Source organism: Neltuma alba, unplaced genomic scaffold, assembly GCF_004799145.2.
Source record: "Neltuma alba isolate B1F8T4 unplaced genomic scaffold, ASM479914v2 tig00013179_pilon, whole genome shotgun sequence".
NCBI lineage: Eukaryota > Viridiplantae > Streptophyta > Magnoliopsida > Fabales > Fabaceae > Neltuma > Neltuma alba.
The window spans coordinates 47,635-60,127 of record NW_021637489.1 but is presented as its reverse complement, the minus strand read 5'-3'; the positions used below and the strand labels follow the sequence as shown (position 1 = coordinate 60,127).

At 36.7% G+C, this 12,493-nt stretch overlaps 3 protein-coding genes across 3 annotated transcripts; 1 reads left to right on the top strand and 2 right to left on the bottom strand.

Moving 5' to 3' along the window:
• Positions 1-1,382: 1,382 nt before the first annotated feature.
• Positions 1,383-4,060, bottom strand: LOC114735173 (cation/H(+) antiporter 8-like). Its single transcript, XM_028922849.1, has 3 exons — positions 3,884-4,060; positions 2,592-3,602; positions 1,383-2,483 (listed from the first exon to the last, which is right to left on the bottom strand). Exons 1-3 carry the CDS (start codon positions 4,058-4,060, stop codon positions 1,383-1,385), a joined length of 2,289 nt encoding a protein of 762 aa, XP_028778682.1.
• Positions 4,061-4,808: 748 nt separating this feature from the next.
• Positions 4,809-6,415, top strand: LOC114735168 (40S ribosomal protein S29). Its single transcript, XM_028922841.1, has 3 exons — positions 4,809-4,932; positions 6,103-6,202; positions 6,368-6,415. The coding sequence occupies exons 1-3, from the start codon at positions 4,871-4,873 to the stop codon at positions 6,374-6,376; spliced, it is 171 nt and encodes a 56-aa protein (XP_028778674.1). The 5' UTR covers positions 4,809-4,870; the 3' UTR covers positions 6,377-6,415.
• Positions 6,416-11,316: 4,901 nt separating this feature from the next.
• Positions 11,317-12,137, bottom strand: LOC114735142 (zinc finger AN1 domain-containing stress-associated protein 12-like). The gene is made up of 2 exons (XM_028922809.1): positions 12,029-12,137; positions 11,317-11,942 (listed from the first exon to the last, which is right to left on the bottom strand). The coding sequence occupies exons 1-2, from the start codon at positions 12,131-12,133 to the stop codon at positions 11,466-11,468; spliced, it is 582 nt and encodes a 193-aa protein (XP_028778642.1). The 5' UTR covers positions 12,134-12,137; the 3' UTR covers positions 11,317-11,465.
• Positions 12,138-12,493: the final 356 nt, after the last annotated feature.

Here is a 12,493-nt window from a genome sequence, read left to right as displayed (position 1 = left end):
TGCGAATTATTAACCGAAGATGGTCTCTTGATGGATAATGTGCAGGGTTACTCAAACTTCAACATGATGTGAGGGCCTGTGACTATGAGGATATACAAATAATGTGGGAGATGTTGCAGAGAAGTGAAGGCGAGCTTGCTGACTCTGCTTTGAAGCACAAGAAGAAGAACAATGAGAAGATGTTCAAGTGTGCTAGGTGTGCTTCCTTCAGTTCTGTCTCTAGTTGACAATGTGCCCACATGGGCTTCCCTCCTGTTATGTGCATTTTGTGTAAATAAATTAGGAGAAGGAATTAAGAGTTGAGATGATTCCATGTATATCCCATGGCTTCCTCTGAATCAAGCCAACCCTCTGTGGATATAAGATATTAGCAGCCCCACATCCATGTTCATTTCTTGTCTTGTGGCGCATTTTCACCAGTACCTATATGCTCTACCAAATAAAATGGTATATTACTTATTATGCATATCTTCTGTTCTTTGTCTTTTTATCAAATTGTCGTCCTCGTTCCAAACCCTTTAATGTTGTTTTATCATTATTTTGCATCCACTGGTTATTAATCACGAAGCGCTGGCAAAGTGTTCAACAGGTGATTCTAAGTGAAGGCAAAGTTAGATCGATATTGCTTGTTGCGATGTGCAATATGTCATTTTATTGGGTATTTCTGCCTTGCTAATTCCTATTTCGGTTTTTTTCTCAACCTACAAAAAAAATATCCCTCTTTACTTTTGAGATTAACAATGTGGGGTGCTTGGTTTCCCACAGAAATGCTTTTTAAAAGTTTTCTTTTTTAAATCGAGATAAACTTTTTATATATTTACTTAATATACCTGATATGTCATAAAATTATTTTAAAATCATGATTTAATTTCTATCCAAATATCTTCATAATATGATTTTCAAGGTATTGGCTTTTAATCAAATGGTAGACGTTGTTGCATGCCATACTGAAAATTTTTATTTTCTTTTGCCCATTTACGAATTTCAATTGTCCTGCAACATATCTTATTGTTTGATTATTCCAATCAATTTTTTGAACCCATGCAACGGCTAACATCATTCCTTTATATGAACGATCGCTAAAAAAATGAAAAGTACGTCAATAAAAAATAAGCTAATTCAATTATTCATGCCCATTATTAAAACCCAGTTTGATCAATTGTCGTCTTCACTGAAAGAATCTATAATCTTTAGTATGATTAAAATAACAGTGGTGGTTATTGAGTATATCACATGGCTTTTCTGCAAATCATGTAGAAGCCAAATTCTCAAAAAAGGAAGGTGGAAACCCAACATCTACCATTTCCTCGCAGAATTGCCAAAAGATGAAAATGTGATGATCAGAGCAGTGAGGACTACTTTTTCTTTTTTTTGGTTGTTAATTACTTGAGTACTTGTTGCTGCACCACCAAAACAGATGCTGAACTTTCAAAATCTGGTGAGGCAAGCAAATCTCCAATGACACCCAACTCCTCAAACTCACACCAATCTTTAAGTCCCGTAGTTACGCTACTGTCAACATCATGCCTCCTCCCGACTATAAAGAAGTCATGATCATCCACCAGATCACGAATAACTGAGGCAATATCTGCTCCAATCTCTGTTCTAATTTCCCTGTAACTCACGCGTGAACCAAAATGTCCTTCCGTAACATCCTTGAGCACAGCATTGTCCAATAATTTCTCCAAGGTGGACGATTTTGGGTTGTCTTTCTCAGGAATATGGTACACAACTAGCCTAATGTGAGGGTTTAAGCATGCTCGTTTGGCTAAGCACAAGGCCTCTCGATCATCTTTCCCCCCGAAAAAGATAACAGCCAAATGCAATGACATGTGTGGGTCACTTGGAAGGGATGCACGGTTTACAAGGATCCCAACTGAGCAAGGAGCTCTCTCTAGGACACTACAATTCAAAGACCTGATATTCTTGTCTTCAGATTCAATGGAGCCATCAATGGACCATCTTCGATGGAATGGAAGTATTATCATGGATGCAAGTTTGTCCAGTGCAAGGTAACAAACATCTTCATGCATGTAGCTAAAAGGAGATATGGCTGTGTAAGTGTTAGCTGATACAGCACCTGGGCTCTTCCCATGTTCATAATTCTGAAAAGACATGAACACATTCTCAGAGTACGAATTTGTCAGGCCCATGTCTGCATCTCTTTGACGTTGATGGGAGATAAATATGGGTTGGCAGCGCCCAACTAGCTCGATCAAGTGCAAGGCATCCACAACAATGGGATAGTCGTGTGCTGGATAACAAAGATCAAGGAAATGCATGATACCAGAGAGGTGGTATTGTTTATGAATACAAACAAGCAAACGAAGGTCTGAGTTAGGTTTCAAATTCATGATGTTCCTTTTCTGAAAGCCGGCATACTTTCTTGCAGGATCATACAGACATTTCACAGATATTTGCGCAATGGTTGCCATAACCATTACACTAATCATCATCACGCCATAAGTTTGGGCGTGTATTTGCTGCTCATATCATTAAGTTAAAAAAGACTTGGTTAGTGATATAGAAAAGTCAAAAATTAAAGACAATGGTTATATGGAAAAGGGTGGTCTGGGGAGAGAATGAAGTACCTTTCTATCGTAAATGGAATTGTAATTGCCTACATCCACCACACCTTTGCAATTCAAGATAAGAGCAAGAGCCAAAGCATCATTGAAGGGCATCTTGCAATAGAGTGAAGGTGCCATGCATGCACATATTTTGATAAAATGGACTACAATGACGGAAGAGCCAATAATAAAAAATGACCATAATGTATTATCCAATGAGAGATCAGCTTTCATCACACTGGTAGTCACAAAGATGGGTAAGAGGAATGATTTCCCAATCAATTCGAGTTGGGTAACCAGTGCAGATCCTAATGGGGGTCCCTCTGGCACAGACAAGCCCAAGATAAAAGCTCCCAAAGCAAAGGCTTGATCTGATCTTGACAAAAGCCAACATAATGCAAATAGCAATGCAACGATGTTATAAATGTAAACTTGCTTCACGGGTCTACCCTCTGGTGTATGCCTTACGATCCAGAACAATGCTGGACGAAATACCAGTGGAATGAATATAATTGCTGCAAACAAGGAGCCCAAGGTTGCATAGATCTTTGTCCTACCCATGATGCTACTGACAATGGCCGTGGCAAAGCTCGTAAAGCTCGTACTCAGCACGTCACTCACCAATGCTGAGGATAATGCTAGCCTACCAAGCTCTGAATTTAGGATTTTAAGATCATTGAGGAAGGCTGCAATAACTGAAAATGAAGTTACGCTGTGTGACACAAAGACAACAGGCAAGCTTGGATAATGGTCTCCAAGAGCAGCTACTAATGGCTTCTTTAAGATGACAAAATGTAGCAAATATCCCATGCCAATAGGCATGATTAATCCGGTAAAGCCAACGATCCATGACTTTCTTCCTGTTCTTCGTATCATGGTAAAATCCATTTGTACTCCGTACAGAAAGATGAACAGTGCATAACCAAGTGATGAAATTGTTGCAAGAGTATCTTGACTCCCATAAGGAAACAATAATTTCTTGTACTTGTCTAATGGCTCAAAATGAATCGAAGGTCCCAAAATAAAGCCAGCCTACAAAACAAAGAGAGATAATTTTGTCATCCTCGCATTTTATGAGATTATTCGTTTTGGTGATCATCATTTTCACGATATTATAGAGAGAACAGGGGAAAAAAAGAAACAGAGAGACGGGTGCTTCTGATGTGAGTATTTAAATTTTGGCTTCAACAACATAACATCAAACGGAAGCAATGAGAAAAAGGACTCACCATCATTTGCGAGAAGAAGAGGGGAAATCCCAGGCGTTTGAAGAAGAAATGACATGCATGAGTGATTGCAAAAATCACAATCACCTGTAACTCAAAAATTGGATAAGAAGATTTTAACGGGGAGGCAGAATGTTGGTGGCTTCCCCATATCCCATCAGAAGAAATTCGAGGTGGAATATTAATGCAAACATTATATATTGTATGATTAGGGGACGAGAAGAGCACATCAACTTGAGAGAATAATGTATCATTGGGATTCATATTCGAAATGCCCCGATTCTCCCTCCAGAAGGAGGGGAGGGAGAAGGGGGAGAAGAGAGATTATGCAACAATACGAAGAACAAAACCTGACTTTTGAAATTGCAGGTAAGCAAAAAGAATATATAAAGCCGTTGATTCTGAAAGATCACCCAAAGATCCATAACAAATTTTGTTTTGAGTGGATATTGTGTGCCGTTTCAATATGTGACAGCCAATATAATTACTTGTTTTAGCTGATCTCTTCTGGATTATTTTGTCTGCAAAAAATAAAAGCATTCCTGATCTCCAGAATGTATTTGCTTAATTAAGCATTATTTTGCTAATTAATTCCTAACAACTTGGTGATTTTGGGTTCAAGTTATAGCTAAACATCAATCAAATATTCCCCCAGTCATTTTTTGTCGTCGTATAAAAATATTCCTGTTTTATTTGAGATTGCCGAGGAAATTAATATTCATAATTTATTTATATCATATTTAATGAAAAAAATAAATGTTATGATATTTTTCTTGCCCCAAAAATTCCTGGTTTTCTCTCAGGTAACTATTTAATCAAGAGATAGATGAAACAAAAGAGAAAAAAAAAAAACTAAAATGAATGTGATTATAAGATTAGGAATTTATTTTTATTTCTTGCTGGGCCATTCTTAGCTCCACCAACAAAGAAATAGTTGTGTTGCTGGTTGGGCTTAGGAGATATAGGCCACTTTCTTACGTGTAAATATTATATAAGCACATGATTTAGGGTTTATAGAGGCGCTGTGCAGGAACGATTGGAAGAGAAGCTGTGCCTGGATCCGCTAAGTGAATCATGGGACATTCAAACGTCTGGAACTCCCATCCGAAAAACTACGGTCCCGGTTCTCGGACTTGGTTTGTTTTCCATCTTCACTATCCAATTTATTTCTCCCTTTCTTCCTTCAAATTTGGCCCATAATATGCCTAGGTTTCCAATTTCTTTTGTCAATATTATTTGGAAGATCATGATGTTGACTCATTGAAATCATTGCTCTGTTTGTTTTTGAGCAAGATGGAACTTTCTATTACTAAATTTCTAAAATTCATTTTCACTATTTACTGCCCACTCATGGATTGTATGCTTCAGGTGAATTCTATGGTTCTCAATGTCCTTCTCATTTGTTGAGAAGCAAAGTAAAATTATTCGCTGGTAGATTATCAGCTGCCTCCTCTTGGGACATATAGTATCCTTGTGCTAGCATAACTATGAAGTTCTAGCAGGGGTACTTCAAATGTCATGTTTAATGCTTTCAACTTTGGTTCAATTTTGGGCCGGGTCAGGTTCAGTTGGGTTTAGGATTTTAGAGTAAACTTATTTATACTTGCATTCTCATAATCTCTAAGTCTTTGCGTATTTTCTCTTAAATGGTTCAAATCTGTAATCCCACACTAAATAATCTTTCGCAAACTCGGAGTTAAGAACTCAGCTATACTGACGAGTCACTAACCCCTTAATTTCGTTACAAACAAAAAATCTAGCCCAGGACCCAGAGTCTCAGATAAATGCATGATGACAGCTGCAAACAAGAAGTCACTTTCTAACACATGCTGTTGATTCTTATTGAATAGTGTTGATTGGAAAAAAATCTGCAAAACTTTCAAAATCAATATATAAGGTATAATATAATTTTTCATCTGTTTTCTTTGAATTTGGTTAGATGGGGAAAATATGTACAGATGGTATGTGCTAGAAAGTCGAAACATCTGTCAGAAGTTTCCTAATCAAGCAGTGGTTTTGTTGCTGATATTGACACATCTTCATGACAATTTGATTGCGTGTGACTGCTCCATTGAAAATCCTGTTCCCGCTTTGGTTTGGCTTTGGTTCCATTCAAACGGAGCCAAACCATTAAAGACTGATAGTCCCACTGATTAGGTTGTTTACGACGTGTGAAATACCAATTCGGACCTATATATTTTGGTTTTGATTTATTTTAGTTCAGTTTGGTCCGCATCATTTGAGATGCTATTTTGAGATATCGCACTTTTGATGTCACTAATATGTGAGAATTTGTTACTGTGCAGCCGAGTCTGTGGGAACCCCCATGGGTTGATCAGGAAATATGGCCTGATGTGCTGCAGGCAGTGCTTCCGTAGCAATGCAAAGGAAATTGGGTTCATCAAGGTATGCTCATACTGGGGATGTTGGTGGTTATATTGAGGTGTAATTTTGTGAATCATCTGATCTGCATGGTTTGGTCTTTCTGGTATTTCTCTATTGTGTGAGAACAGTCCAGTTGATTGGATTGTGCGGATCTTTCTGACGTGTATATGATTGATTTATTTTCAGTATCGCTGAAGTTTGATCGCATCAGAGGGGGGTAATTTAGGTACAATCTGAGTTATGGTTAGGAGGAGCTGCTGGCTTTTTGATTGTGTCCATTTGGAGTAATTTCCCTTTTTTTTTTCCAAGTGTTTACGAGATTTTAGTTTCTCGAGGGATTAATTAGGATTTATATTATCTTGTTTGGATTATAGGGCATATGGAAATTTGTCTTATTTATTTAAGGTGTGGGCCATGGTCCATGACAAAATATAGACATAATGGTTCATGACATGCATAATGGTCAAATATGACAATATTGCCCTTTTCCTCCATTTTTTTGGAGTTTAATTTCCCCTTCTTATTTGTGTTTACAGGGCAATGATTTCCCTCTTTTAAATTATTTAGTTTATTCAGCATGTTAGACTGGCCAAAGTTTCTCCCAAACAAATTATTTGATGAATAGTCAAGTTCCTTTACTCTGCTTTTATGAAGTATAGATAGGCTTATTATTATTTATAGCAATTCAGATTTGAGCACAGTGACAGTATGTTAGAAACAGGATTTCTCACTGCTCGAGAGAGAGAGAAGACAAGGGCGCGGGGACTAGTCCTTCAAGCTCAATGGAACCCACCTTATCTCTGGATCTGTTTCATCTCCTGTTTCTTTCCATCCACCTCTCTCTTCAATTATTCTGTTCGCCTGATCAGTTGATCCTGGCTTCGATTTCTCAAGCCATACTCGTGAAGTAATCTCTCACGCCCAATCAATACTTATTTTGAGATTAAAATTCGATGGGAATCAAGTGTGATCGTGTTGACTTGTCGATAAGAAGATATGCACGGTTTGGATTGTGAAAGTAAAACAAGATAAAAGCATGGAAAGTTAACCGGTAAAATGAAGCCGAAATATCTAGAATTTAAAATGGCGGCAACGGGTGGAATTAAAATTATGTAGAATGTGCAGGTCTCGCTACTGCCATAAAAGGAACAACTTCTGAGGTGCATGAATTGGAAACTTGGGACGGATCAGGGGGAAACATTGAGCGATGTTTAATTTGGGGCTCGCGAAGCGAAGAAAGCTAAGAAAAATAACTAGGCCGCGATTTGAGATTTTACTACACGTTGTACTTAATATAGAAACTTGTTTGATTTTTATCTGGTTCTAAATATAAGACTTTAATTCACTTTATTTTATATTTATATATTTTTTGTTTAAGACAATCCTTCTAACAATGATGATTCTAGCCAATACACTTTATTAGTAAGGATATTTTAGAAAAGACAATATCTATTTATTACAAATAATTAACTTAATTTATTTCTTTAATTTTTTTTAAATTAGTTAATTTACTTTTATAATTAGAATTGGAAGTAGTAGTGTTTTACATTATTTTTTTGGTGGGAGGTTCAGCAACAGGGCAAAGTCGTTTTCTGCTTTCCAGTCACTCTGTCATTTGGACACGTAACTTTATTTGGTATTTGTTGTTTTCACCCACTTCCCAGTTCCCACCTTGTGTTTAAATTTTTGCTTGTTTTGGACGTGTTTGCGCCCATAACTGTACGCTATCAATAATTGTTTCTCCAATCTACATGCAATATCTGTATTTGTAGATATCATATTATATTGAATTTTAGTGCAATGAATAAAAATAATATTAATTTGGCGACAAAAATAAAAATAATATTAAATATTACTAAAATTTTATAATGAATTTAATATTTTTAGCTATTTCTATTCATACGTTGAATTAGTTAAAAATAATTGATAGAGTATATAAATTATTTATTTGTTCTAAGAAGAGTTTAATACATAAAGGTCGAAGAAAAGTGTTTAATATAATATATTACTCCAGTTTTAAATATAAGATCTAATTAACTAATTTGAGTAGATTAATAATATTAGTTAAGTTAGTTAACATGATTTTTTTTAAACATCCTAAGCACTTTTTTAATTTCTTTCTTTTCTTTTCTATTTGATTATTGTTAGAAGAATATCAATAAGTTAATTTTTAAAAAAAATTATAAACATATAAAATAAATATTATATATAGGATTAATATTAATTTTTTAATTAGTTTTTATATTAAGGCGTGGAGGAGTAACATCGGGGGAGGGTAAAGGGGGGTAAACTGGGAAAACAAAGCAATGATTGAACGGATGGGGAGGAAGCGGAGAAAGAAGATGCGTTGGGTTGAAGCGGAAGAGGGGGTAAAAGGATAAAAAAGGACAAAGAAAGAGAAATGGCTCGTGAACGAAGAATGAAGCTCCCCGAAGCCTTGTGTGTAGTGTGAGAAAGGGAGAGCGCGCATAATGCCATGATAACCTTAAATCTCTCGCCTTCCTTTTTGTTTGAACTCCGAAAAGTAATCATGATGACCTCCAGCCTGCGTCGCCTTCTCCGCCGCCATCACTGCTTCTCCCCGTCAACCAAAACGACATGGCTTTTGCCTTCCCGGGCAGCTTGGACATGTCACCTGCACATCAAGCAGCGCCCCCACCCATCGCCTCCTCCTCTCACCACCTTCCTCACTCCTCAACCCTAGCTAGCTCCCATCTTCTCTTCCATCCATGTCCTCCTGGGGAATCAAGCGTCCTGGTCCGATCATATAATACATTCTTCTTCTAGCTACTTTCTGTTTTCTTCCTTTTGTAAGCCAGCTTGTCCGTTACTGATGCTATATCTCCAATGAAAATCTGGGTGTCTTAATTTCTTTCTTGTGTGATTCTGTCTCTGTCTACTAGCTATCAGAGAGAGCCTCCTTTGAGCCACTCGACTGTTGTGTTTTTTTCACCAGCTTGTCTGTATCTGAACTTTTAATATGGATATTTCTGTGCTGCTCATGTACACATCTCATCCAAGTTTTGTGCCTTTTTACATATGTATCGAAATATATAGTTGATTTGTGAGAATTCAGAAGCTAATATATATATATATATATATGTGGCTAGTTCTGCTTCTGCCTTAATTACTTACTCTGTTTTGCTTCGACTTGAAATGATTCTCCGGAAATTAATTACTTCTCAGGAGAGATAACAAGGAGTGAGTATGTATGGGTATCATCTATTTGTGTGTGTGTAGCCACAGCAAACTTTGCTTTTATTAATTCCCTTGGCTCTTCAATTCTACACACACTGGATCAATATGAATAATATCTCATTAGAAGGATATGTGTTTTGAAAACCCAGACCCCAGCGGAGTTCGAATTTCTTATTTTGATTATATGCATTGATCTCCTTTTTTTAACTGGGGCTTATTAGGCGCACATATATATTAGTTACTAAGATGAGCATCTAAACTGGTCCTGCATGCCAAATTATGACCATCAATTTACTATCACTCGTAATATTCTCTCTGGTTTTTTTTTTTTTTTTTGTTAAGCGTTGGAGCTGAATAATGAATGTGCAGAAATTAAAATATTGTTGTCCAAATACATCCTCAGAGCGTTAGGACGATTAGGTGCAGCTTTTTCCGCATGGCGCGAAGACCAAAAGGTTGTCATCATCGATATATTGAAAGGACAGTTACGTGATTAACTTCCCCTCTTATATTTGTCAATGTTCAAATTTGGAACAGTTCTATGAAGCCCTAATACCGACTATTTACATAAATATGCAACCGGGGCATTCCCTTTCTTCATATTTTTCCAACAACCATTGATTTCGTAAATAGTGCACCTAATATTTTGAACTTATCATGAAATACAGCACCCTGTTTGACTGACATTAGTATAAAAGCTTGTTTGGCAATTCGGTGGCAGTGCATTTTGTTTGAGTAACATAAAATAGTTGAATATTATTTGTAGTCGTATCACGTTATATTATTAAATATTAATAATTACCGAAGCCCTTGTAAATAAACTTTGATTTTTGACTAAATGGTAAGTAATTAGTATGTCTTTTGGATAAAAAATAGAAAAAAGGGGAAAAAAAACTACAAAATCCCAAATCAGAAATTCTCACAAAAAATATGTTGTTATTTGTTAACTGTTGTCAAGACTTATTAAAATATTAGAATTGTTAAAGACAAAAGTCAATCTCAGTCCAATATTTTTGGCCATGTGTTAGAATGGGCACAATATACGCAAGGATCCTTAAGGTCTCTTTTAATATGAAGTATTAAAAATGAAAGGTAAGGATTAAGACTGAGATTAGAAAAAAAAACTATCAAAAAGCATTTAATATGAGTAATTTCTTGTTATGCTGGATTAGGCATTGCATGCAAGTGGGATTGGGAAATACCACCTCCCTTTATAGTATTCTCAAATCCTACATATATGAGTTTGACTAATCCTAAATAATAAGTAATTTTTCATACTAAACACTATTTAACATATTTTTCTAATTGCAACTATAATATTTATTTTTTATTTTTAGTGCTTCGTACTAAACAGGACCTAAGTATTTTGATTTGAACGTATCAAATAAACCACAGCACTGGGGCAACCGGAGAGAAGGACACTAAAGACTTGGGCTTATGGCTTAACAATGGCATAACCATTTATTTTATGGCCCGTTGCCTCTTTCTCCCATTTGTAAGTCAGTCAGTTTAGTTTATGCGGCCTGGCCTGCCAATTTAAAGCTGGTTTATCAGGGAGTTCACGGACGTAATTTCGCAACAGACCTGTTCTCTAATTTATTGTCAAAAATTTGATGCCGAAACCTTTCGCAAAATTGAGAACACAGTTTCTGGCAGTTGAATTGCTGCAAAATGAACAGAATCTACCAAGTCGATCGAAGCACGGTTAAACTACAGGAAATGATTGGTGCCACAGAACTGTAAACTTCAAAATTTCCTTAAACTTGCTCTGTAAGCCTGGAAAACACTTAGTGCCATGTATATATATACTCGTCTAATTCTAAATATAAGACTCTTATAGTAATATGTATAAAGGTCTTATATTTAGGACCAGAGGAGTATATTAAAACAAAACCGAAGGCAAAGAAGAATTCAATATATATTGAGTTCTATGAACGTAATTATTAGCATTCCAAACATATGTTGAATGCATTTTGAAAAGGAATTGTTATTCCCTGCCATCAAATTGTACAATAATGACTAAGCACCTATGGTAGACATCACATCCGATAAGCACATACAATACAAGTATGATCTTACTGCGTCCTCAGAAGATTTTAACAAACGGAGTACTAGAAGATGAGGTGCTTTGTGCCCTGCCTTGGGAACATTGCTGTCCATTAGTTCTCCAAGGCAGAGCAGCCAAGAATCGATCCTTCCAACTCCCATTTGAAGGAGCTTCAGGTGATGACAAAGAAGAAGAGGTTCCTCCTTTACATGCGTGGTCCGCAGGAAAGCGATGCCTGAGGCACACCTTCAGGTGGCAATTTTTACAAGTGCAGGTATTAGAAAACGTCAAAACCTCCTTGCATCTTCTTACAGAACAAGTGGGCTTCTTCTTCTTGCTGGGGTCACACATTCCAGATCTGTCATGCTTCTGCAATATAGCCTTCTCGTCGTCTTCATTATAACCAGTGGTCTCAATTGACATGGAACATGTTGGACAAACCACAACCTTCCTGCTCCGATGGTGTGATTTAGGGCAATTGTGGGACTTGTAAGATCTATGTTCCAAACAGAAAACCTGCGATTAAAAAGGGGAGGAAAATGTGAGGACGCCGAGAATTGAAGGGATGGAAATTAAGGGAGGGATTTTTCTTGGAGGGAAACCTGAGAGCAAGCGTCGCATGTGAAAGGGAGAAAATCGAGTTGATTGCAATCAACGTGATGGCAGTGTGATCCCAAATCCGGGAAGGCTTCGGTTCCACCTGCCATGGCAGGTTGATTGCTTCGAGGACGAATGAGTTATGAGAGGGGGGATGAAAGGAAGGCGTTCGTATCATTTATATGTTTGGGGAAGGGCTTGGGGCCTAAGGCATGTCCAGGCTGCCTGGCTGGCCAAGGCGCGTCAATGCAACCTTCAATCCTCCATGAATTTCTCTGTTTGGTTGAGACTTCAGAGATCAGTTTATCATTTTATCCATTCTCTTCCATCTTTTATATTTTTTCTAAATTTTTTGCCAACATATTTTTTCAGATTAAAACAATAAAACATGATAAATAAACATTTTTTAAATAATAAAGTGATTGATATATTTTTTAAAAATTTACAATAAAAAATTGATTAATTTTATG

Coding starts and splice junctions, on each gene's coding strand:
- LOC114735173 (XM_028922849.1), bottom strand. CDS start 4,060: ATGAATCCCAATGATACATTATTCTCTCAAGTTGATGTGCTCTTCTCG. Junction 3,603..3,883: donor ATCCAATTTTTGAGTTACAG/GTGATTGTGATT, acceptor TTTGTTTTGTAG/GCTGGCTTTATTTTGGGACC. Junction 2,484..2,591: donor ATTCCATTTACGATAGAAAG/GTACTTCATTCT, acceptor TGATATGAGCAG/CAAATACACGCCCAAACTTA.
- LOC114735168 (XM_028922841.1), top strand. CDS start 4,871: ATGGGACATTCAAACGTCTGGAACTCCCATCCGAAAAACTACGGTCCC. Junction 4,933..6,102: donor GGTCCCGGTTCTCGGACTTG/GTTTGTTTTCCA, acceptor GTTACTGTGCAG/CCGAGTCTGTGGGAACCCCC.
- LOC114735142 (XM_028922809.1), bottom strand. CDS start 12,133: ATGGCAGGTGGAACCGAAGCCTTCCCGGATTTGGGATCACACTGCCAT. Junction 11,943..12,028: donor CATGCGACGCTTGCTCTCAG/GTTTCCCTCCAA, acceptor TTTTAATCGCAG/GTTTTCTGTTTGGAACATAG.